General features: G+C 43.2%; 3 protein-coding genes across 13 annotated transcripts in view; 2 read left to right on the top strand and 1 right to left on the bottom strand.

The window, feature by feature from the left end:
- Window positions 1-8,697, top strand: part of LOC139387970 (serine/threonine-protein kinase ULK1-like) — a 48,543-nt gene extending 39,846 nt beyond the window's left edge. For 3 of the 10 annotated variants that reach the window (XM_071134412.1, XM_071134418.1, XM_071134413.1), the window contains exons 17-26: window positions 1,954-2,108; window positions 2,567-2,817; window positions 2,971-3,274; window positions 4,667-4,789; window positions 5,001-5,185; window positions 5,372-5,550; window positions 5,764-5,882; window positions 6,086-6,243; window positions 6,441-6,576; window positions 7,063-8,697. In XM_071134412.1, coding sequence (XP_070990513.1) covers window positions 1,954-2,108; window positions 2,567-2,817; window positions 2,971-3,274; window positions 4,667-4,789; window positions 5,001-5,185; window positions 5,372-5,550; window positions 5,764-5,882; window positions 6,086-6,243; window positions 6,441-6,576; window positions 7,063-7,118 — 1,666 coding nt within the window. In that variant the 3' untranslated portion in view covers window positions 7,119-8,697. Of the gene's footprint in view, window positions 1-1,953; window positions 2,109-2,566; window positions 2,818-2,970; window positions 3,275-4,666; window positions 4,790-5,000; window positions 5,186-5,371; window positions 5,551-5,763; window positions 5,883-6,085; window positions 6,244-6,440; window positions 6,730-7,062 lie in introns of those variants that run through there. The other 7 variants (XM_071134410.1, XM_071134416.1, XM_071134415.1 and 4 more) reach the window with 5 other exon arrangements.
- A 4,412-nt stretch (window positions 8,698-13,109) lies between these two features.
- LOC139388739 (ubiquitin-conjugating enzyme E2 G1-like) lies at window positions 13,110-19,580 on the top strand. 2 transcript variants are annotated; one of them, XM_071135614.1, is made up of 6 exons: window positions 13,110-13,588; window positions 14,046-14,148; window positions 17,090-17,187; window positions 17,705-17,883; window positions 18,136-18,253; window positions 18,445-19,580. In XM_071135614.1, exons 1-5 carry the CDS (start codon window positions 13,546-13,548, stop codon window positions 18,220-18,222), a joined length of 510 nt encoding a protein of 169 aa, XP_070991715.1. In that variant the 5' UTR covers window positions 13,110-13,545; the 3' UTR covers window positions 18,223-18,253; window positions 18,445-19,580. The 2 variants fall into 2 exon arrangements, with proteins under 2 accessions (XP_070991715.1, XP_070991714.1); XM_071135613.1 differs by having other exon boundaries at window positions 18,136-19,580.
- Window positions 19,581-19,615: 35 nt separating this feature from the next.
- LOC139388738 (actin-related protein 2/3 complex subunit 3-B) lies at window positions 19,616-22,787 on the bottom strand. Its single transcript, XM_071135612.1, has 7 exons — window positions 22,667-22,787; window positions 22,136-22,235; window positions 21,716-21,792; window positions 20,551-20,619; window positions 20,257-20,383; window positions 19,921-20,015; window positions 19,616-19,842 (listed from the first exon to the last, which is right to left on the bottom strand). The coding sequence occupies exons 1-7, from the start codon at window positions 22,670-22,672 to the stop codon at window positions 19,780-19,782; spliced, it is 537 nt and encodes a 178-aa protein (XP_070991713.1). The 5' UTR covers window positions 22,673-22,787; the 3' UTR covers window positions 19,616-19,779.
- Window positions 22,788-22,857: the final 70 nt, after the last annotated feature.

Genomic DNA, 22,857 nt, shown 5'->3' with positions numbered 1-22,857 from the left:
CTGTGCCCAAGAACACTAAGGCAACCTGCCTAAATGACCACTGACCCATAGCACTCACGTCTGTAGCCATGGCTCACATCAACAACATCATCCCAGAAATCTTAGACCCACATAATTTGCATACTTCGCCGACAGAACCACAGATGATGCAATCTCTATTGCACTCCACACTGCCCTTTCCAACCTGGACAAAAGGAACACCTATGTGAGAATGCTATTCATTGACTACAGCTCAGCGTTCAACAGCATAGTGCACTCAAAGCTCATCACCCTGGGACAAAACACCTTCTGCAACTGGATCCTGGACTTCCTGACGGGATGCCCCCAGGTGGTAAGGGTAGGTAGCAACACATCTGCCACGCTGATCCTCAACTCAGGGGCCCCTCTGGGGTACGTGCTCAGGCCCCTCCTGTACTCCCTGTTCACTCATGACTACATGGCCAGGCACGACTCCAACACCATCGTTAAGTTTGCCAATGACACAACAGTGGTAGACCTGATCACCGACAATGATGATCAGAGACCTGGCTGTGTGGTGCCAGGACAACAACCTCTCCCTCAACGTGATCAAGATTGTGGACGACAGGAAAAGGAGGACTGAGCACTCCCCCATTCTCATCGACAGGGCTAAAGTTTAGCAGGTTGAGAGTTTCAAGTTCCTTGGTGTCCACATCACCAACAAACTATCATGGTCCAAACACACCAAGACAGTCATGAAGAGGGCACACCAAAGCCTATTCCCCCTCAGGGGACTGAAAAGATTTGGCATGGGTCTTCAGATCCTCAAAAAGTTCTACAGCTGCACCGTCAAGAGCATTCTTACGGGTTACATCACTGCTTGGTATGGCAACTGCTCGGCCTCCAACTGCCTGGCACTACAGAGGGTAGTGCATACGGCCTAGTACATCACTGCGGCCAAGCTTCCTGCCATCCAGGACCTCTATACCAGGAGGTGTCAGAGGAAGGCCCTAAAAATTGTCAGACTGCAGCCACCCTAGTCATAGACTGTTCCCTCTGCTAATGCACGACAAGCGGTACCGGAGCGTCAAGTCTATGTCCAAAAGGCTTCTTAACAGCTTCTACCCCCAAGCCATAAGACTCCTGAACAGCTAATCAAATGACTACCCGGACTATTTACATTGCCCCTCCCCTCTTTTACTCTGCTGCTACTCTCACTTTAACTCTACCTACATGTACACATTACCTCGACTAACCGGTGCCCCCGCACATTGACTCTGTACCGGTACCCCCTGTATATAGCCTCGTTACTGTTATTTTACTGCTGCTCTTGAATTATTTGTTACCTTAATTTTTTTGAATTTTTTTTTTTTACTTAAACGTTTTTCTTAACTGCATTGTTGGTTAAGGGCTTGTAAAGTAAGCATTTCACTAAGGTCTACAGCTGTTCTATTCGGCGCATTTGACACAAACCTGTGTGCCTGGAACCTACTAACATAGCCCGTTCAAAGGCACTTAACTCTGTGCTAGAGGCGTTACTACAGGCCCTGGTTCGATTCCAGGCTGTAACACAACCGGCCGTGATTGGGGGTCCCATAGTTCGGCGCACAATTGGCCCAGCGTCGTCCGGGTTAGGGTTTGGCCGGGGTAGGCCGTCATTGTAAATAAGAATTTGTTATTAACTGATTTGTCTAGTTAAATAAAGTTTAAATAAAAATAAAAAATACAATTCATCTACACTGATTGAAGTGGATTTAACAAGTGACATCAATCAGGGATCATAGCTTTCACCTGGATTCACCTGGTCAGTCTGTCATGGAAAGATCAGGTGTCCTTAATGTTTTGTACACTCAGTATACATTGCCATGCATTACTTACACACACACAAGCTTATATAAACACAGTCTCTTCAGTGGCATAGTAGTAACATTGCTAGCTTGGAGATAACAGGAAATATTGTCTTATTTTGTGACTATGTTCCTCCTCCCGCCACAGGCTGTGTACGCTGGTGCGCGGCTGCAGCAGCAATAGTTCCCTGGGATTCGGAAGGACTGGCCCATCGCTGCCTTACCCAGGAGGCCACGGGACCTTAGCTGGCCCCTGCAGGCTGTTTGTAGGAGGGGCCAGACCCTTCCAGCTTCCTCATCAAGGTATGTCTGCCAGAGTGCATTGATGTGTCAAAATGTCCCCTCTTCTTTCTTTCCCCTCCTTTTTTGTTGTTCCCCTCTCTCGTCTCCCTCTGTGTCTGAAGTGGGCACCATCCCTGAGCTGCCAGGGCAGCGGGGGGTCGCGGGGCGGAGGTGGGAATCCGGGGTTGCCCTCCCTCCTTCCCTGTCCGTCGCGCCAACTTTTGGGCTGACTGTTTTAGTGTTTTGTTAGTGGTGGAAATGGTTAAACGGGTCAGGGGCATTGGGGAGTTGCTCTGTGGTAGACCAAGACTATTCACTTCCTGTTGTCTTGATCAGAGGGGTTTTAACCTGACTTAAAGGAACCATCACCTTTAGATGTTTTACTTCCCTGTGTCTTTCCTTCAGCTGTATAGTTATACTCATCTTGATAATGTAAAGATAACATTGTGCTGTAACTTTTAACCCCTGTCCATCTCCAGCTCTCCAATTCCCCGACACACGGCCTCCCCCTCAGCAGCAAGGCCTGGGCACCCGGCTCCACAGCGCCCCCTGTCTCCTGGAGGCCACGAGTGGTGGCGGCAGGCAGAAGATCAGGAAGCAGCACTCTGACCCCGTGGTGGCCAACCTGCAGGCAGGCATGATGGCTATGCGGCCCCTGCACTCCTCCCCCAGGCTGAGTGAACTCATGCAGCGCAGCCCCCTCCCCACCATCCTGGGATCCCCCTCTAGAGTGAGTTCATGTTTTGGACACAGCTAGTACAACGCCTGTGTTTTAGAGGAAACTGAACTATTCAGCAATTGTACTATTGCTTTAAACAATCAATTCCACTGTCTATAGTCTCTCGACTCTACTTTGCATCTGACACTGATATCCTGTCCACAGGCCATACCACCCTTTGAGTTCCCCAAACCTCCCAGCTCCCCCAACCTGGTGACTTTCTTGGCCCAGCAGGGTCTGGTTCTGGCCCCGCCCGGCAGCAAGGCTGCCTCAAACCACAGGTACCCAGGACAGCCTCCTACTGGCCAGCTTTGGCAATACAGCCAGAGGACTACAGAAGACGACAAAAGCTTCGGCAGGTCTCAGAGTGCAGGTCGTCTGTCTGACATGCTGCTGATGGCTGCGTTTGGAGGACCGCTGGGGGAGCACGGCAGCAGTGAGAACCTCAGCTCAAACAGAGACATCACAGGTGAGCATAGTAGACCTATTCACCAAGTTTTACCCTTCAGTCATTGTCTACCTGCATGACTAAAGCATAAAGAGCTGTTCTGTTCACCAGCCGAGGTTGACTAGATAGGAAAAACCGAGTCAGTCACTGTGATATTAACTTTGTATGGATGTGGGTCACTCCGTATAGATCTGTTTGGGGGTTAGAATTTGGAGCTTCCAAGGTCAGCAGAGCTGTGCATATTTCCTCACTTATTTTTTAGACTGAGGTCACAGTATCAATTGGGTGAAGTTCCACAGGAGTCAATTCCAACACAAAAACTTTTTAATGGGTGACTGCGCTTCCTGATTTGACCTTGTGTTGATGGTTCATTAAGAAACGCGGCCATGACTGAATGCAAACGAGTTGTCTTGGGGATGTGGTTTGATGTGGGTGTGTTATGTTCGAATATCATATCATGGCAGGTACTGTTGTTTGTCCCTACTGAATCACCGTAGCAACAACATGGCCAGCCACTTTCTCGAAATAATAACTTCCTTCAAATCTATCATGAAGGGAAAGTCTGGCTGCGAGCTGAAAAACTGGTTTCTGAGAACAATAACATGTCTACAACTTCATCTGCAAGCTGCCAAACTATCTTAAATAAAGCACAAGCTGCGCACTGTTTATCAGTGCCCAAAATCAAGTTCCAGCTACCTAAGTTCCAACAGACTCGAGTGATTGGCACTATCAAACATCAGCAAGTGAGCACTCCATAAAGGGCTTATGGGTTCTTTCAACATAACATTGGTGAGGTGTTGTCTTATGTAAACAAGCCTGAGGCGTCGTGTATTGGGCAGGTCTGTCTCACTGTCCGGAGGTTCTGGCTGCTATGATTGGATAGAGCACGCACAGCGCAATCAGCACAGCTGATTATCTCATATTAGTGGGCATGGGCAAATGGGCATGATTGTAATCCATACCCACCCCTCCAGTAAGTCGTGACAAACTCACTTACAAAACTCAGTTTTAGACGAGACTGACTTTATGACCAAAATTATCCTATGTACACTTTGTCGTCAATTTTGGCACTATTTTCGGACTCATATCGATGCCATATAGAACCAACTTCTCTGGTTTTAAATGGCCTAAGGTGCTGAGGACTGTTGTATTATTTAAAGAATGATGTATTCTTTTTTGTTTTTGCTCAATCTGATTGGGTGGGCCTGGAAGGGCCCCAGTTGGTGGGGCTGTGTCCACCCAGGCCCACCCAAGCCTGCTCTGCTCTAATGGAACATTCCCTTTTTCTATAGGAACTGAAATGTGTTTCTACAGCTCTGGACTTTTTAAAGCAGTAACACCAACTACCAGGGTAAATTACCAACTTCATCCTCCCTGTGTTATGTCTGATGAGTTCTGTCTCTCTGTCCTCAGCACCCTCTGGTGGTGGAGCCATGGCAGCAGGCTCAGCCCTCCCAGCTCAGGTGGTGTTCACTGTGGGCTCCCCACCCAGCGGCAGCATCCCTCCACAGCCCTCCAAAACCAGACAGTTCTCAGGTGAGTTGATTGACTCAGCAGCTAGGTGTCATTGCTCCGCACAGCATCCAAATACATTATAGTGTCCTAGGGATGCTGATCTTAGTGGCAATGATATTCACAATACACTACTCTGTGTCAGTTGAACGACTGTCAGTTTAGACTAAGTGCCATCAAGGGCCTGTTCTGAGGTACTTTCCATGCTCTAACCACAAAACACTTATTTCTATAGCGGGCTCCTCCAGCTCCATAAGCCCAGTGGGTTCTTTTACCAGCCGATTTCAGACAGGCACCTATCTGGACGGCTTTGAGGGTCCTTCCAGACCATGCTACAGCTTCACAGACCCAATTACGGCCAACATGGGGGGACCTGTTAGCTTCCTGGCCCCTGAGCTGCCAGAGGAGACACTGATGGAGGTGAAAGGAGGAGTAGGGGTTGGGATGTGGGGTTGCTGCTGTCTGTTTCTCTGAGTTTGTCTCTGCATGTTTTTTTCTGTCCATCTCTGTCTCTGTTTTGAAGAACACCCATCTCCCTGTAGGCTATATTTTATGACGTCCGATGTGCGTGACCTTGTCTCTCTCCCTCTGTCTGTCTGAGTGCAGCAGGAGCACACAGACACCCTGAGGAGCCTGCGCTTCACCCTGGACTTTGCCCGCTGTCTGATGGAGGTGGCAGGGGTCAGGGGGGCTGGGGCGAAGCACGGGGACACCTCTCCGCCCTCTCTCCTGCAGCAGCAAAGCCTAGTGGCTGACCAGATCAGCTCCCTCAGCCGGGAGTGGAGGTGAGAGCCACCAGCTAGTGAAGCTATTCCATTGTTACTGAAAGAACTTCGTCTAGAGTCTTTCCTTTTCATGGAATATGAGATCTTTACAAATGGATGATAAAAGCAAGTCAGACTTGGTTACTGTTCACTTTGAGATTGAGAGACACTTTGCAATGACTGTAGCATCAGCTACAAAATCATGACTCTGATCTGTGTGTGTGTGTGTGTCAGCTATGCGGAGCAGCTGGTGTTGTACATGAAGACTGCAGAGCTTCTGTCGTCTGCCTTGCACACAGCCATGGAGCGCGTCAAACAGGGAAAACTGTACCCCTCTGCTACTGTCAAACAAGGTGAGACCCAACAACTTAAGAACACGCTTGATTAAAAGCCAACGTTTACAGAAGGATATAACATTACACTCATCTGGCAGATGTATCATGAAAAAAAATGTCTTGAGCCCAACCCTGCTGTGGAGTAGGACTTCTCTCTCTCTCTATTTCCAACGTGAACACTGCTCCACTCTCAGCCCTCTCCTCTGTGACTGTGTGTTTAGTGGTCAAGAGGCTGAACGAGCTGTACAAGTCCAGCGTGTCGTCCTGCCTCTCCCTCAACGCGCGGCTGGCGCATTTCTTCTCCCGCAAGCACCGTCTCATGGACCACGTCAATACCATCACCGCCGAGAGGCTGCTGTTTAGCCACACTGTTCAGATGGTGAGGGAGACACTGTGTTTAGCATCTTGGGCCATGTGTATCAAGCTTCTCAGAGTAGGAGGGCTTATCTAGGATCCGGTCCATGTAATCTTATTCATTGTAACCTAAAAGGCAAAACTGATCCCAAATCAGCACTCCTACTCTGAGATGCTTTATACTGCCCCTGATCTCTTCTTGGCCCTCTACTCGGCTTGCAGGTACAGGCTGCTGCTCTGGATGAGATGTTCCACCAGGGAGAGGCGTCGGTGCTGCGCTACCACAAGGCCCTGCTGCTGATGGAGGGCCTGTCCTTGCTCCTTACCGAGCAAAACGACATCCTCAGCGTCAGCAAGTGTGAGTCACCTCAGAACTTTCACCTCTGTCCCACCACATCCATTAAGCCTGAACTACAGTAGCGTATCTGTTGTTGTTTTTTACATTTTACAATGTAGTAATTTTGCAGACTCTTATCCAGAGCGACTTACAGGAGCAGTTAGGGTTAAGTGCCTTGCTCAAGGGCACATTGCCAGATTTGTTCACCTAGTCAGCTAGGGGATTTGAACCTGCGTCCTTTATGTTAATCTGTGTGGCCTAACACTCTAACCACTAAGCTACCTGCCTCTAGGCTACCTGCCTCTAGGCTACCTGCCTCTAGGCTACCTGCCTCTAGGCTACCTGTATAAAACATGACTTTATTTCCATGACTACACAGGTTACAATTACAAGGTAATTGGACACTTTTGGCTGTTCTTTTTTACTTACTGGTAGCTTAGTGAGTTGTCCCTTTCACAACATCAATCAATCAATGAATAATACTACTTCTACTTTCTCTCTCGGCAGGTAAGGAATGCATTGAGCGTCGCCTCACAGCTCTACAGTCAGGGCTATGTGTTTGAGGACTCTGCTCAGCACCCTTGATGCTGCTATGCTATGATGTCACTCATTCTGGACCGGCACCACCATGCCCATTCAACCTCCCAACCAACTCTGTATCTTTCCCCCACCCTCTAGTTTCCATGGAGATGTCAGCCGGTGGGGGGTATGTGTGTTAAGAAGGGCCTATAGTCTGGACAGGGTAGACTCTGGACTGGTGGTTTCTGTGTCTGCCCCACCACCAAGCACTCTTAGGTGAACTGATGTTGGAGATGAAGGGCTTGTGGGGGGGAAACTACACACTCCTCTGTGTGTCAGACAGGACCCCACTAAACGGACTGACTCTCTGCAGAGCCACACACACACACAGCCCCTTACCGTCTGGAACGATACCCTGACCAATCACAGTCAAGCTGTCTGCAGGACGATGCTACTGCAGTCACAGTCTCGCTCCATTTAATCCTGTCAGTAATTCAGCGCAAAGCAATCACAAATGAAACTTCACTCCTAAGACATGAAGTCTTACTAAATAAGAAGCCACTCAGTGTAAAAATATAATATAGATCTTTTTTTGGTGTGTTTTTCAGGGAAACCACAAGAGTTTAAGAACGTTATCCCAATTGCATGGCCTGTCACAGCCTACTGGCCTGTTTGTGTACATTCTGAGTTGTATGTAGAAAATAAGTCATTTTAAGTTATGGACCTGTGATAGATAGAACAATATATAGGTGCTGTTACAGAAGTGTTTTACCTTATTTATTCCTGTCTGACACTTTATTGATGCTTCATTTGCCATATTAAGAATGAGAATGTTGCCCAGTAGGTAGATTGTTGGACCATAGACAGGAGAATCTAGAAAGGTTTGCTGTCTGTGCCACTGGGCCTTTGACAGGATGTTAAATATGGACAGGAAATAGGCCTCGCTGAGCATTTCCTTTTGACCAGCCATGTTGGAAGAACAGCTGGAACCACATACTCCCCATTCAGCTTTTTAGTCAGAGATGAATCATCATCTTATTATTATTTCCTAAAGTTGTTCTTAACCAGTAAAAAGCCAGGAATATCACTTTGTAGACAAATTAGACAAAGGAATATTACCCAAATTGGAAAAGAAACCAATTGCCACTGATCTCTAACCAAATACGTGAGATTTAGTTGAGCTTCATTTCTTTCATATTTTCCCATTCAAACCTCTTTGTCACAATCAGTTTCAATGTAGGTCTGCTTGTAAAACTTGCAGTAGAGTTGCCAGACTGGACTACACCTGTCAATGACTACTGGTGTTATTGCACTGTGTTGAGGTTTATCAGTACTGTACAGAAAGAACAAGGCGGGGGGATGAGTTATAAGATGTACATGAAACATATATGTTCTGTTTTTCATGTACATGCTTGGAGACAATCTTGTTTTGGGAGTTATTTCTATGGTTTTTATTGTAGTTTTAGGCAGTTTTGTGTTTTGTTTATTCATTGTCAGATGTTGAAGTGTGATGGTTGTCTTAATCTTGACAGGGAAATGTCATAAGCTATTAAACTTTGAAAGGTGCCTTTTTGAAGAAGAAGGAAAAAAATAAGAAAAATGCTAAATGTGTAACTGAAAAAATATTTTTGTTGTATTGAGTAGCCAAAATGAGGACTGATGCTTGTGTTGAATTTTGAAAAGCAGTACAGTTTATTGAATTGTAGTGGATCGGTTGTGGAATTTATATTAGAGGTGGGTGGATATTTCCCTAACCATAGCTTGTATCCTCAGTAATAACCAATAAGGGATGGACAAAATATCTCACTGTGCAATGGACCGGTGGTTAGAGGCAACCTCTACCCACTCGAAGAAGCGTGTGTGTTTTGTGTATGCATTTGTGTGAAACTGTTTCAAAGAGTGAATGAATGACTTTTATTTCCTCACTACAGGGAACTAACAGAAACAAGAGCAGGGGAGCATTTTCCCCTGTGAAGATTGTCTGAATATTCTGGTTTGCCCATAGATGCTTTCTTGCCTTTTCACCAGTCAGCAAAATGTACAACAAGCATACAGAGTAAATGTCTAGTTTATATTATACATCCCAGATGAATGATGTGGTCAAGTCTAGTGACTCAACATGTACAACAAGCATACAGAGTAAATGTCTAGTTTATATTATACATCCCAGATGAATGATGTGGTCAAGTCTAGTGACTCAAAATGTACAACAAGCATACAGAGGAAATGTCTAGTTTATATTATACATCCCAGATGAATGATGTGGTCAAGTCTAGTGACTCAAAATGTACAACAAGCATACAGAGTAAATGTCTAGTTTATATTATACATCCCAGATGAATGATGTGGTCAAGTCTAGTGACTCATATGGCTTTCATCACCTGATCAGTTGTTATAAAATGGGAAATGTTCAATGAGTGGCAGGTAGCAAGGCAATGGTAGACCTTTTATTTTATACGTGTCACTTGTTTAGTTTCTTACGACCAGTAGCCTAGCAGCCATCCTAATGTTGTGTAAGAATCTATGTCATGTAAGTCACTCTGAAGAAGAATGACAACTTACAAGGCGGGTTGATTGAAAAGGCCCATGAAGTAAAAGCTTGATCTGCACTCCAGTGCTTATGTGACACTAATGATACCCACTATTTCCATAATGGATATGACTGAAAACAAGGTTTTGCCAACTTAAAGACGTTTGCCGTTTTTCTTTTGGCTTTATAAATGCAGTACACCTGAAAGTTTCTTCCACACTGCTAATTTGAATATTGACCATACTATCTCAGTATCACTTGTACATAAGGATAGTAAATGAAGCTATTTCTCTGAATGTGTGTATATTACAAAGCATGGACAGAATTCCCCCACCCATCCAAAGAAAAGTATTAGAAATAGAAACTTTCCCTACTATCAATTTTAGACTGTTGTTGGAGCTATATCTCTGACTGTACATTTAAGCCTGTAAAAAGGAGGAAAAAACGACACACTATTATTACAATGTCTGTGTGAACATTTCTGGTTTGAAAGGCACTGCAGAAATAAAATTGTGAAAGGAATTAGATTGTGTATGTTGATTTTTACTGGTGTTTCTTTCTTGAAAATAAGAGTTTCATACATCTGGAGGCGAGGTACAAAATGTCATTTATTTGAAAGGATGTTAATAGCTTACTTCTACAATTATTATGTTGATATGCTAATTGTAACCTTTGGCATGTTACAATTTCAAGGTGTCTTTAGTGGTAGCCATGCAAACAGCACTTGTTTGCGCTTGCACCAATGACCGTATGGCAGAGTTCATCAACTACAGTAGATTCAACTGCGGGACGCTTTTTTTTTGTGGCATATTTTCAGGGGGCCGGAACATAATTACAAATTATACAAATTGACCACAAAAAGGCCAAACAGATATACACTGAACAAAAACAGAAACACAACATGTGAAGTGTTGGTTTCATAAGTTGAAATAAAATTTCCCAGAAATGTTCCATTTGAACAAAAAATGTATATCTCATGTTGTGCACAAATTTGTTTACATCCCTGTTAGTGAGCGTTTCTCCTTTGCCAAGAAAATCCATCCAGTTGACAGGTGTGGCATATCAAGAAGCTGATTAAACGGCATGATCATTACACAGGTGCACCGTGCAGTTTTGTCACACAACACAATGCCACAGATGTCTCAAGTTTTGAGGGAGCTGATGAAACTGGGTTTGCACACCCGGAGAATGTTTGCACAAACTGTCAGAAACCATCTCAAGCAAGCTCATCTGCTGCTCGTCGTCCTCACCAGGTTCTTGACCTGACTGCAGTTCGGTGTCATGACCGTCTTCAGTGGGCCTTCGATGGATTAATCCCAGTTTTAACTGTACCGGGCAGATAGTGTGTATGGCGTCATGTGGGCGAGCGGTTTGCTGATGTCAGCGTTGTGAATGGTGTGCCCCATGGTTTCTGTGGGGTTATGGCATAAGCTACAGACAACGTACACAATTGCATTTTATTGATGGCAATTTGAATGCAGAGAGATAATGTGACGAGGGTGAATGGGCAGAGACAAAAATATAAATGCCTTTGAACAGGGTATGATAGTGGGTGCCAGGTGCACAGGTTTGTGTCACGAACTGCAATGCTGCTGGGGTTTTCATGCTCAACCGTTTCCTGTCTGTATCGAGAATGGTCCACCATAGAGACTAACATGGGAACAGGATCTACAGTCTACAGTAGGGATCATCAACTACATTCCGCCGCAGGCCATTTTTTTTTTGAGAGGATTGTCAGGGGGCCAGAACATAATGAAATAATCATTTGTAGACAAAAAATTGACCACAAAGTCCAAACAGATAAATCTTGCTTACATTTGTATAAGATCACGTATATCTCTCTTGTGTGTGGGAATACTTTGGATGAGATTTCCTAAATTAAAATCCTTTGGAGCTGTTGTTTTAACAGTCCTTTCTGTCTACCATTTTATTTTATTATAAAAAAAAGAAGTTGTGTTTTGCCCAGAAAAGGAGGGGCCAAATAAAATGACCCTTGGCCCAAATTCAGGCCATGGGCTATCAGTTTGAGAACCCTGGTCTAAAGGAACAGGCAGTACAGTATAAAATACGTTTTTAGGGCGGAAATATGTAATGTGTGGAGCATTATTGGTTGCTCCACGAATGATCAAATAGGCTACAGCTGGGGGAAAAGCGACCTGAAGCGGCATAGCAAGCCCAATTATTCACATATTTAGCTAAACCTGTGCCATCTGAGGAGAAGAGTGAAATAAAACCAGACTGACATATGTATTTTTTATGTTCATGTTGTAAATGTTAATGTGTTGTAAATGTTAATGTGTTGTAAATGTTAATGTGTTGTAAATGTTCATGTGTTGTACATGTTAATGTGTTGTAAAAGTTAATGTGTTGTAAATGTTAATGTGTTGTAAATGTTAATGTGTTGTAAATGTTAATGTGTTGTAAATGTTAATGTGTTGTAAATGTTCATGTGTTGTAAATGTTCATGTGTTGTAAATGTTAATGTGTTGTAAATGTTAATGTGTTGTAAATGTTAATGTGTTGTAAATTTTCATATGTGGCAATACTCAGCTGTAGGCTACAGATTTATGCCGGTGCTGTGCTGAGCAGACCATCCTGCTGGGGTCTCTGTCCTCATCCAGCCTTAATCAATATACATTTAGGTAAATTATACTGACCAAAAATGTAAAGGCAACATGCAACAATTTCAAAGATTTTACTGAGTTACAGTTCATATAGGGAAATCCATCAATAGAAATAAATCCATTAGGCCCTAATCTATTGATTTCACATGATGCATGGATGCAGCCATGGGTGGGCCTCGGAGGACATAGTCTTTGATGGATTTCCCTATATGAACTGTAACTCAGTAAAATCTTTGAAATTGTTGCATGTAGCCAGCCCCACCCACTGGAGAGCCAGGTCCAGCCAATCAGAATGAGTTTTTCCCCACAACAGTGTATTATTAAGGACAGAAATACTCCTCAATTTCTGGGATTTTTTATTCCAGCTCATGAAATGTGGGACCAACACTTTACATGTTGTGTTTATATTTTTGTTCAGTGTAGAATACCCTCTTATCCAGAGTGACTTAGACCTACAGTCAGTGCATTTAACTAAAATAGGTGAGACAACCACGTATTACAGTTGCATATGGCATTACTGAAATTATTTTAAATACTTCCTAAACCAACAGCCTACATATGTCTACGTGCAAAAATGAGCACGGGATGGGACTGGATTGGTTTTTATCAGGAAGGAACAAGAAAGTTCTGAAGTTATAGAAATGTTGCGGGATCAGGACAGAACAGGAAAACAATTGACAGGACAGTAATGAATTTTCACCCCGTGTCAACCTCTACTCCACCACCCAAAGGACATCCAGCCAACCTGACACAATTCGAGTCAACATGGGCCTGTGGAGCGCTTTCGACACCTTGTAAAGTCCATGCCCCCCAAACAATTAAGGCTGTTCTGAGGGCGAACTGATGGTGAACTCAATATTAGGAAGGTGTTCCTAATGTTTAGTGTACTTGGTGTATATCTCTATTAGGTGTGGGAATACTTTGGAACCGATTTACAACATTAAAATCACTTGGAGATTATTTGCTTGTGTTTTTTTACAGTCTTATGTACAACAATAAACCACATCATAAACAATTTGTTTTGCTCAGAAAATGTTCGGTCAAAATAAAATCACTCGCACAGTTGGGTAACCCTGATGTAGGCTTGCACCTCCCTCTCTCTTGACGAGTAGGGCGCATGCGGTGTATGGGGATGTTGCTAGCCTAGCTGTCGGAAGCTGTGCCTCTCTGTGTGAAACTATCAACTAATAAGGCCTTGTTGAAACATCGGTAACAAGCTAGCTAGGTCTCTCTCTCTCTCCAATTCTTTGTTCTGTTATATTTTATGTTAGAGGCAGTTCAGGTCGTTGTCTTTATAGGTAGGCTAATCCACATAAAATGACCGATCAATCATCCCTGTTGCTTCGAAAACAACTGGCAGGTAAGCGAGCACCTAACGTTAGCTAAATTAAGCCGAGTTGAACAAGTGTAGTAGTTACCTGTAACTTGGCTAGCTTGTAGTCAAATAATGTTTGTTTTACTTGTATTTAAAATGTCAATGTAGCTACGGCTAGTACGCAATGCAAATTCCCAGCTGGTGTATGTTTAGCTAGCTAACGCGTGACATACCATTTTGCTAGCTAGTTAACTAGCGAAACACAGCAGTGGTGGTAACGTTATGTTCGCTAGCTAAGACTTGTAGAAGTGTGCCATTTATTTTAATCGTAGCCACACGTCTAGGTCATTTCCTCAAGCTAAATAACATCCCATGTTCATTTTCACTGGTCCGTTAGCTGAATTCTAGCTTGACAACACGCATGACATGGCATCAAGTAGATCACACGTTCAGGGGTGGGTATTGGGTAATAATGTCCGCGTGTTTGTTTACCCCTTTTTAGAGCTCAACAAGAACCCTGTGGAGGGATTTTCTGCCGGTCTCATAGACGATGATAACATCCATCAGTGGGAGGTGGTTGTTATTGGCCCTCAAGATACATTATTGTGAGTGTTTTACAAATCTCCTCTGTTTGTTGAAGGAATAACCTGGAGACCCCACGTTGAATTGCATTGGATTCAACGTTGTTGGGGGTAAATTAGCGTTAGGATCAGCAAAGTTTCCTCTCACGACCTCTACAAGCCAGAATATACTTTTTAATTTACTTTACCAGTTGTCCATGTGGTTGGTCATTTTGCAGGTAAGAATGAGACAATATATCCACATGAAAGAATAATTCCAACTTTTGTAAATGTGTTCAGATTTTCTATCACCTGAAGCATGTGCACACGATGAAAAATACATGCACTAGGCATGCATACTTGCTGAGCTGTGCACTGTGTTTACATGATTCTGCCACATGCTTCTTCAGGTGATAGAATTCTGAACTCACTACCAGCCCTTTAAAAGGTTGGTGTACAGTGCATTCAGAACGTTTTCAGACCGACCCCTTCACTTTTTCCACATTTTGTTACCTTACAGCCTTATTCTAAAATTGATTAAATAAAATAAATGCCTCATCAATCTACACACAATACCCCACCTTATTTACATAAGTATTCAGACCCTTTGCTATGAGATTTGAAATTGAGCTCAGGTGCATCCTGTTTTCATTGATCGTCCTTGAGATGTTTCTACAACTTGATTGGAGTCAGCCAGTGTTAAATTCAATTGATTGCACATTATTTGGAAAGGCACACACCTGTCTATATAAGGTCCCACAGTTGACAGTGCATGTCAGAGCAAAAACCAAGCCATGAGGTTGTTGGAATTAACTGTAGAGGTCCGAGACAGGATTGTGTCGAGGAACAGATCTGGGGAAGGGTACCGAAACATTTCTGCAGCATTGAAGGTCCGCAAGAACACAGTGGCCCCATAATTCTTAAATGGAGAAGTTTGGAACCCCCAAGACATTTCCTAGAGCTGGGCGCCCGGCCAAACTGAGCAATCGGGGAAGAAGGGCCTTGGTCAGGGAGGTAACCAAGAACCCGATTGTATTCTTGGTCCAACAGGACAATGACCCTAAGTACACAGCCAAGACAAGGCAGAAGTGGCTTCGGGACAAGTCTTTGAATGTCCTTGAGTGGCCCAGCCAGAGCCCGGACTTGAACCCGATCGAACATCTCTGGAGAGACCTGAAAACAGCTGTACAGCGACGCTCCCCAACCAACCTGACAGATCTTAAGAGGCTCTGCATAAAAGAATGGGAGTAACTCCCCAAATACAGGTGTGCCAAGCTTGTAGCGTCATACCCAAGAAGACTCAAGGCTGTAATCGCTGCCAAAGGTGCTTCAACAAAGTACTGAGTAAAGGGTCTGAATACTTATGTGAAAGTGATATTTCAGTTTGTTTAATCCATTTTAGAATAAAGCTGTAACGTAACAAAATGTAGAAAAAGTCCAGGGGTCTGAATACTTTCCCAATGCACTGTATGAATAGCTTTCATAATGTTTCCCCTAAGGTTATTAGCCTACCTCCTCTTTCTCTTTCGTTTCTTCATTCGTTCCTCGCTTTCAACAGTTAAGGACAACAACTTATTTCATGTATCTTCATCATTCTAATGACATCCTTGAATAATATAGGACTAGAATTAGATGCAGGAGGCTTTCACTTCTCTTCCAGATTGAATGGTTATGGGTCTGAATAAAGAACTGCTGTAGCCTACCATGCATTCGCTTTTCTTTCATACTGCCCATGAGTTTTATTGGCTGCTGTATTTAACATTCAGCAAAAAAAGAGATTGCGTCCCTCTTCGAATAGCCTGTCGGTATAATACATGCAAAAAACAAATGTCCAGCAAGCTATTCTAGTCTAGCTAGTTCTGCATGGGACTCTGAGGTAAGGGGTGTTTTTTAAGTAGAGACCAGCAGATCACAGGCACTTGCGTATAGCGCAAGAGACAGAGGCTATAAATGAGGTTATTATGCATAACCCATCTTTAATTGGCTAAATGTAAGGCTAATATTGCATTGAGTTTATTACCTTAAGAGGCTAGGCTAGGAGAGCGTGATCGCATGTGCACAGATTTTAAAGCAACGCTATTCGAGTGATAGGCTGTTTTAAAACTCTGCAGCTGCAATTTTAAAAAGTTATAATCTTTACAACAAAAAGAAACGTGACCCCCCCCCCCCCCCCCCCCCCCCCCCTCGAAAGCCAGATGGAGATGGGTATATTAGAAGCTCATTTGGTCTTTATATTACTGTAGCATAGACTATGCTGCAACAAATGCAGGCCTACCTGTCGCAAGAAAAAAGTTACCTTCATGAGATGGTATGTCTACGTGCATTGTGACCTGCGCTCCATACTGAGATGGGCAGTCTATCCCCACCCTGAGCTGTGCTTCATCATGCAGAGGCCGTAGAGAAACCTGATTTAGACATCACATATCATTTAACAGCTCCATTTCACCCCATGCTGTTCATATAGATCATTTATTATAATTTACCAGTTTCTCGCAGTTATTTATCCTGGGAATGGGACTGGTTTTGGGCGGTAAATCTGTGTAACCGGGTACCTGCCATTCAACCCTATTAGCTATGTTACCAGAGCCTCTCCTTAATCTCGTCTATCTGTTTCTATGGTGGATTCGCGGCCGCAATTGATGGAAGATGCCAAAACTTTGGAGATAGGCCAGTGGTTACCATCAGTGGCAAAATTTTCCCAAAATCAAAGCTTATGACAAATACAGCTCCAGAACCAGACATAGACCAATTCATGAGTATGTATAAGTAGACTTCGTCATTCTTCGGAGGTAGAACCTAAATGTGCATTTCATCTCTAGGACAGGAAATTAAATAGTGGTGGCAACTTCCTCTGGGGGTGGGAGGGGCCCTTTTTTAAGAAGAGGAATTATATAAATAGGTGGGGTTTACTTTGTGTCTGTGGTAAATAGTGACGGGCACTTAGCACCTCCTATGACACTCATTTTCTCATCTTGTCTCTTTACAGCGAGGGTGGTTTCTTTAAAGCCTACTTGACCTTTCCCCTTGACTACCCACATAGGCCTCCGAAGATGAAGTTCATCACAGAAATATGGCATCCCAATGGTAAGTGGTTTCATTGATGAATCACCTTCATCCCTTTCTGTGCTATTTATTTACTCTAGGCCTTGCCATGGCATACCTCCTGCCTTCATCTCCTGCTCTGTGCTTAATCTCCAGGTGGTTCTAGGCCTTCCTCTTTAGTGTTTGCCTTGTGGGTTCCATGTTGGAGCCTGTTTTGTGATTGATTTGTTTCTTCTTAGTGTGTCCTATCCAGCTCCACTTCCTTCTCTCATTGTGCTTCCTATTGGGTCTTGTTTTGTAATTTCCCACAGCCTGATGTTGCTGATGTATTCTGGGAGTCTACTGGCCAGACACCATCTGAGACAGTGGTTAATGAATTACTTTAGTTTGTTCAGCATGTTCAAAGTGTTCTCCATGTTTCAGATCCATACAGAAAAATTGATTTGACATTTGAGTTGAAGATCTTCAGTTTTGTTCAATATGCTATACAGCTGACGACTAAAGACCTGTGTGTTAGTCAACTGGTCAGCAGTTTGATTCCTGTACTCTTCTCTTTCAGTTGCAAAGAATGGTGACGTGTGTATCTCCATCCTTCACGAGCCCGGAGAGGACAAGTTTGGCTATGAGAAGCCTGAGGAGCGCTGGCTGCCCATTCACACTGTAGAGACCATCATGATCAGTGTCATCTCCATGCTGGCCGACCCGAACGGCGACTCACCTGCCAATGTGGACGCAGCCGTAAGTCCCAGACATACACCTTCGCAGACGGGGGAATTCTATGAGAAAAAGCTGAAACGACGGTGCTGTTATTTTTCTTGTTTTTATGGCCTCAACGAATTTACAGAAACAAGTGAAATGTCAGTGCTCATAGTTTTAGACTTGTGTTTTTGTAGAACAACATTTTTGATAGTAGTGAGGGATTATCCACCAGTTTAGTTGATTGTAGTGCTTGTGACGCTTGGGTTTTTAATGTACAGTTGTGCCCTGCAGAAAGAATGGAGAGAGGATCCTTGTGGAGAGTTCAAGAGGAAGGTGGCTCGCTGTGTACGAAAGAGTCAGGAGATGGCGTTTGACTAGGCTCCACTCCCCCACCATTGCCACACACCCAGTGAGTACCATTCTGGATCCACACAGTGCTCAGCTATAATCTCACACTCACGTTGCAGAAATTGAGACCCATTCAGTGCCTTGGCTGGATAGTACATCAATTGTTTGTTTCCCTATCAGTCTTGATGCTTTGATTATCGTTTCCCTTGATTTATATTTTGTCTGCAAGCTAATTGTTTTTGTTTTTTTTAGCTAGAATTTTAACATCGGGAGATCGATCATGTCACTCTTCAATAAAGACTTTTGCACCCGTGCTCTGCTCTTAGGAAGATGTGGAATAAAAAGCCAGCCCTTTTTCTTCAGTTGTGTAAATAGGGTTGTCTTGTTTCTTCTGTGGATGTATGGAGGAAAAAACATCCCCTCATACTTATTGCCCAGTTCTCACCTTAGACGTATTTATTTAAATGAGAATTATGACAACTCAAGATGCATGTTTTTGTTTTGAAGAACTTCTTTATTTTCAACCTGCCACTGAGCCATCTACTTTTGACTTGTCTCTTATGCAATTGTGGTCAATGAAGAGATACCAACCAACAATGGCTATCGCTGCCCCCGTTCTTTACCTATGGAAGCCCATTCCTTCCACTCAAAGGGGTCAATACACTCTGCTGCCTTAAGTTGTTTCCCTGTGAGCTAAGGAAACTGTCTCCCGCGATGTCTGTTTTCTTCCATTTTTGATCAATCATTTTTTGGGGATAAACAAACCTAAGAATATTAGCATGAGGAAAATAATATTTTTTGTAATAAAGATCACAGCTCTAATTGTATATGTAAATATTATGTACTGTATCATAGATCAAGTTATGTCTTTTGGTTTTCCCCTTCATGTGAAGTTTGTATACTTGAGTTTCCTTTCTAGGATATTTTTCAGGGACGTGTGTTCAGTGTCGTCTATCCTTGTGTGAATAATTATTTAAGCTTTGGTCACCTGTGAACATCTACAGAAAGAGAAATCACATTTCAGATGGTTGTCTTTTGTTTAAAAGTAGTTTGTGTAGTCTCAAGAATGTGAATAAGGTGATGCCAGTTCTGGTTGAATGTCCACACCAGTATTGCCATTTTCACCTGTGGAAGCAGATTACACTAGCCCTTTGCAACAGCACAATTTCTATCTACGAGGAGATGCTTTTGAGTCTTACGCAAGTTATTCATGCAATGCAAAGGATCAAAATAATGAAAGTGGTGATGAATTGTTAGAACAAGCAATAAGACTTGTAGCTCAATAGTTATTCACCTGTGTGGAGTGAAGACTGGCATGAGTTCTGAAATCACATGTTTTTACACCCACATTGTTTAACTTGAGTCCAATAAAGTTTTTAAAACAGTAATATTTTCTTGATTGTGTAAGAGACCAACCGAGACATGTTTTCAGAATTGTTTTATTGCATTAAGCAATCGCTTAACATGATCAAAGAAGCCACCTGACAACAGTATGTCCATGTACTCTTCAGTATAAAATCATCTCAGCCACACAAATGGAGGCACCAAAACAAACATCTGCCTTGCAGTAGTTTAGACCCGAATTGTCTACTGTCCAGGAGCTGACAGGCTTTTGTTCATGAACTGTTTCTTAACAAAGCACACCCACCACTGAAAAAGAGGTCACAGTCAGGGTTAGTCCATCAATCCACTAAAAACAATTGTGACAGGAGCGGTCAGATGTCTCACCTTGCTGGGTTTGTCTGTCTGGGGGTCAAACACACGGTCACACAGCCTCAGCCCCGTCTCCTGGCGGATCTGCTGCAGGTACGCCCTCATGGTCTCTGATCAGGAAAAACCATGGGGGGTATTTAATTAGGATCCCCATTAGCTGTTGTGAAAGCAGCAGCTACTCTTCCTGGGGTCCACACAAAACAGATCTTGACCAAACGTAATCACAACTGCTGGTACTGAATACTACACAGTGCAGCCTAAAACACTAATGTACGGTTGGTGTGGCACCTCTATTAGTCTACTCAATAGTGTTACTAATACTGAAAATAAATATTACTGTAGTTTCCTTACCTTCTTCCTGCTTGTTGCTGGGCTTTGCATACATGGCGTTGAGAGGGAAACCAGGTTCTCCAGGGATGGGGAAGTTGGTGATGCCCAGGGTGTACATCTCCTTCTCTCCCTGACCCCTGGAGCTGCACTGCAAGGGGAGTTCACCATACAAAACAAATCATGTCTTTGAATTGTTCAGAGGACCCAACATTCCATATCACTAAGGGGGGGGGGGGGGGGGGGGTCATTTGGAATCAATAGCTATTTGCTTTATTAGAAAAGCCCGTTGGCAATCAATTAATTTCATTTTGTTACCTTCTGTAGCTTCTTCAGGCATTCAGAAATGTACAGGGTGACGTAGATCAGTGTCCTGTCTGCCTCGTTCTGGGGAGAAAAAAAAGAGGTTGATAACTTCAATGATACACCAAGCCTTGTGACTGACAGACTTAAGTCCATGGTAATGAGAATTCTGTTGTCTAATGTCAACATGCTGTGTCCAGGGTTGTCTCGGGTAGGAGTTTGCAGACACTCAAAATACTACTAACAGAAAACAAATTCAAAGGGTTCTGTGGAATAAGTTTAGAGCAATGGTTTTCAAACTTTCAGCTTGAGACCACTTTTTCCTGCCAGAATTTCTGGCGGACCCCATTTTCCACATGACCCTACCACACCCCAAATATGACAACCTAAAAACGGTACATTTATATTTTTACATCAGCAAATAACTGTCAATTCATTACATCTTAATCTCTTACCAAAATGAAAATAAACCTTTCACTGAATCAAATAAATTACAAGTACATATTGTTCCTCCACTTTTAGCTTGTGGGCGCTACTTTCAGAACTACTGCCTAGAAAGTATACAAAAGTACTGGAGAATCCCTTTAACCCTGGGCAAAATGGGCCTAGGAGGCTCACAGGGATATTGGTATCCACTAGAATACTACAATTATACATTTGATGACAAAATTAGTAGAATTGCAGGAAATTTGCAAAAGGTTCTCTATGGCAAAAGGCGGGCTTTTAAAATGTTCCTTCCCGCGACCTGAGACTTGGTTTGTCCGGCCATGCACAGCCGAAGTCATAGTAAAACTCCATATATTCGCTCAAGTTATGTTCCAATTATGAAGGGTCCCTGTTGAATTTGCTATCAAAAAGTTTGAGTACTCTTTGTCTATGGGTGTATGAGAGCAGAACCTAGTTTCAGTCACTGCCTAACTAAGCACTGCTAACAGAGCTATGAGAATACTGTATTGCCAAGGGCAATATTCAGAGAAGCAGGCTGGGGCATGCGGGATACCACAGGCCAAGCCACTGTAGAAAGGGGGAGGTACTGTAAAAACATTAACTTCCTTATAACATGTAGTCTACTCTATTATACTCAAACAGACAACATTCCACAAATAGCAGGTGACCACTTCCATTTTTAACTAAAAATTTTTTGCTAAAAAAAAAAATGCACATTTCAATGTTGCCTTACCTTGATTTCATAATTCTTAAAGAAGACATTAGCTTTGAAATAGTAGATGGCCTCCTCAATGATGTCTGAATCTTTGGCTGAAATAACAAAGATGAGTTGAAAATAGAGGAAGTTAGGGGATGCTGGCCAAGTACTTAAAAATAAAGAGAATAAACACTTGAGTGACTCATGGCACCTAATACGTAAGCAACATGCACCACCAGGCAACCACAGTCAAGTGGAATTTAAGAAAATGCACAGGTTGAAAGATAGATATCCTACTTATGATCGAAACCTTGTTCATATCACACAAGAACTTTGTACATTCTTGTAGGCTATTTTTTAAACCCGATGGGTGGAGTATGGTAAATTGGGCAAGAATGTCAACACCAGCTCTTTAAAAAGTGTGTCAAATTGTTAAGTTTGCTAGCTGAAACATACTCTCTTTCGCTGCAGGGCCCTTGAATTGGGTTTTTAGTGGCAGCATAGCCATGTTCCCCACCATCTTGGTGTCCCCATCCATCAAGCCAGAGTGGTACGCCTGCAAAGGAAAATGAAACAGTTGATGCAAATATATGACTATGCGATGATCTTTTTGACAAAATGAGAATGCCAGCACTCTACTGTACTGGATAGCGGTCAGAGCTATAGCTACTAAACTAGCAGATTAGCTAGCAGCTAAACCCACCAAACTACTAACTCCATTGGCTGCATAAATTAACATGTCCCTTTTTGACCGGTTTTCATTCAATTGGCAACTACAGACTAATTAAAGCAATATTTTTACAATTTCGTTGCCACGTTATTTTTGGGTGATCCAAAGCATTTTTGTTAGACTGAAATGACTAACGTTAGCTAACTAGAAAATGATATGGTCGATACAGATTGGGGAAGATACAAATATTTACATTACAGAGAACACACTTAAATGTTGTTAATTTAAGAGGAAGTCATTATATTTTAGTTACTTACCGGCATTTTGAGAGACTAATGTAAATATTTCAGCCCCAGCAAACTAAAAATGTAAGCGTTTGTAAGGACACTACTGCTACTCGCGCTGCTGCTGCTTCCGCCTGTCCCACCCAACAGAATTGACAGGAAATAGACCAACGAATAGAGACGCGGTGTGGACAATATATGAATGACCACAGGGTGGCGCAATT

Source organism: Oncorhynchus clarkii, chromosome 29 (assembly GCF_045791955.1).
Source record: "Oncorhynchus clarkii lewisi isolate Uvic-CL-2024 chromosome 29, UVic_Ocla_1.0, whole genome shotgun sequence".
In the NCBI taxonomy this organism is placed as follows: domain Eukaryota; kingdom Metazoa; phylum Chordata; class Actinopteri; order Salmoniformes; family Salmonidae; genus Oncorhynchus; species Oncorhynchus clarkii.
The sequence above is the reverse complement of the archived record's forward strand: the minus strand, read 5'-3'. Positions and strand labels throughout refer to the sequence as shown.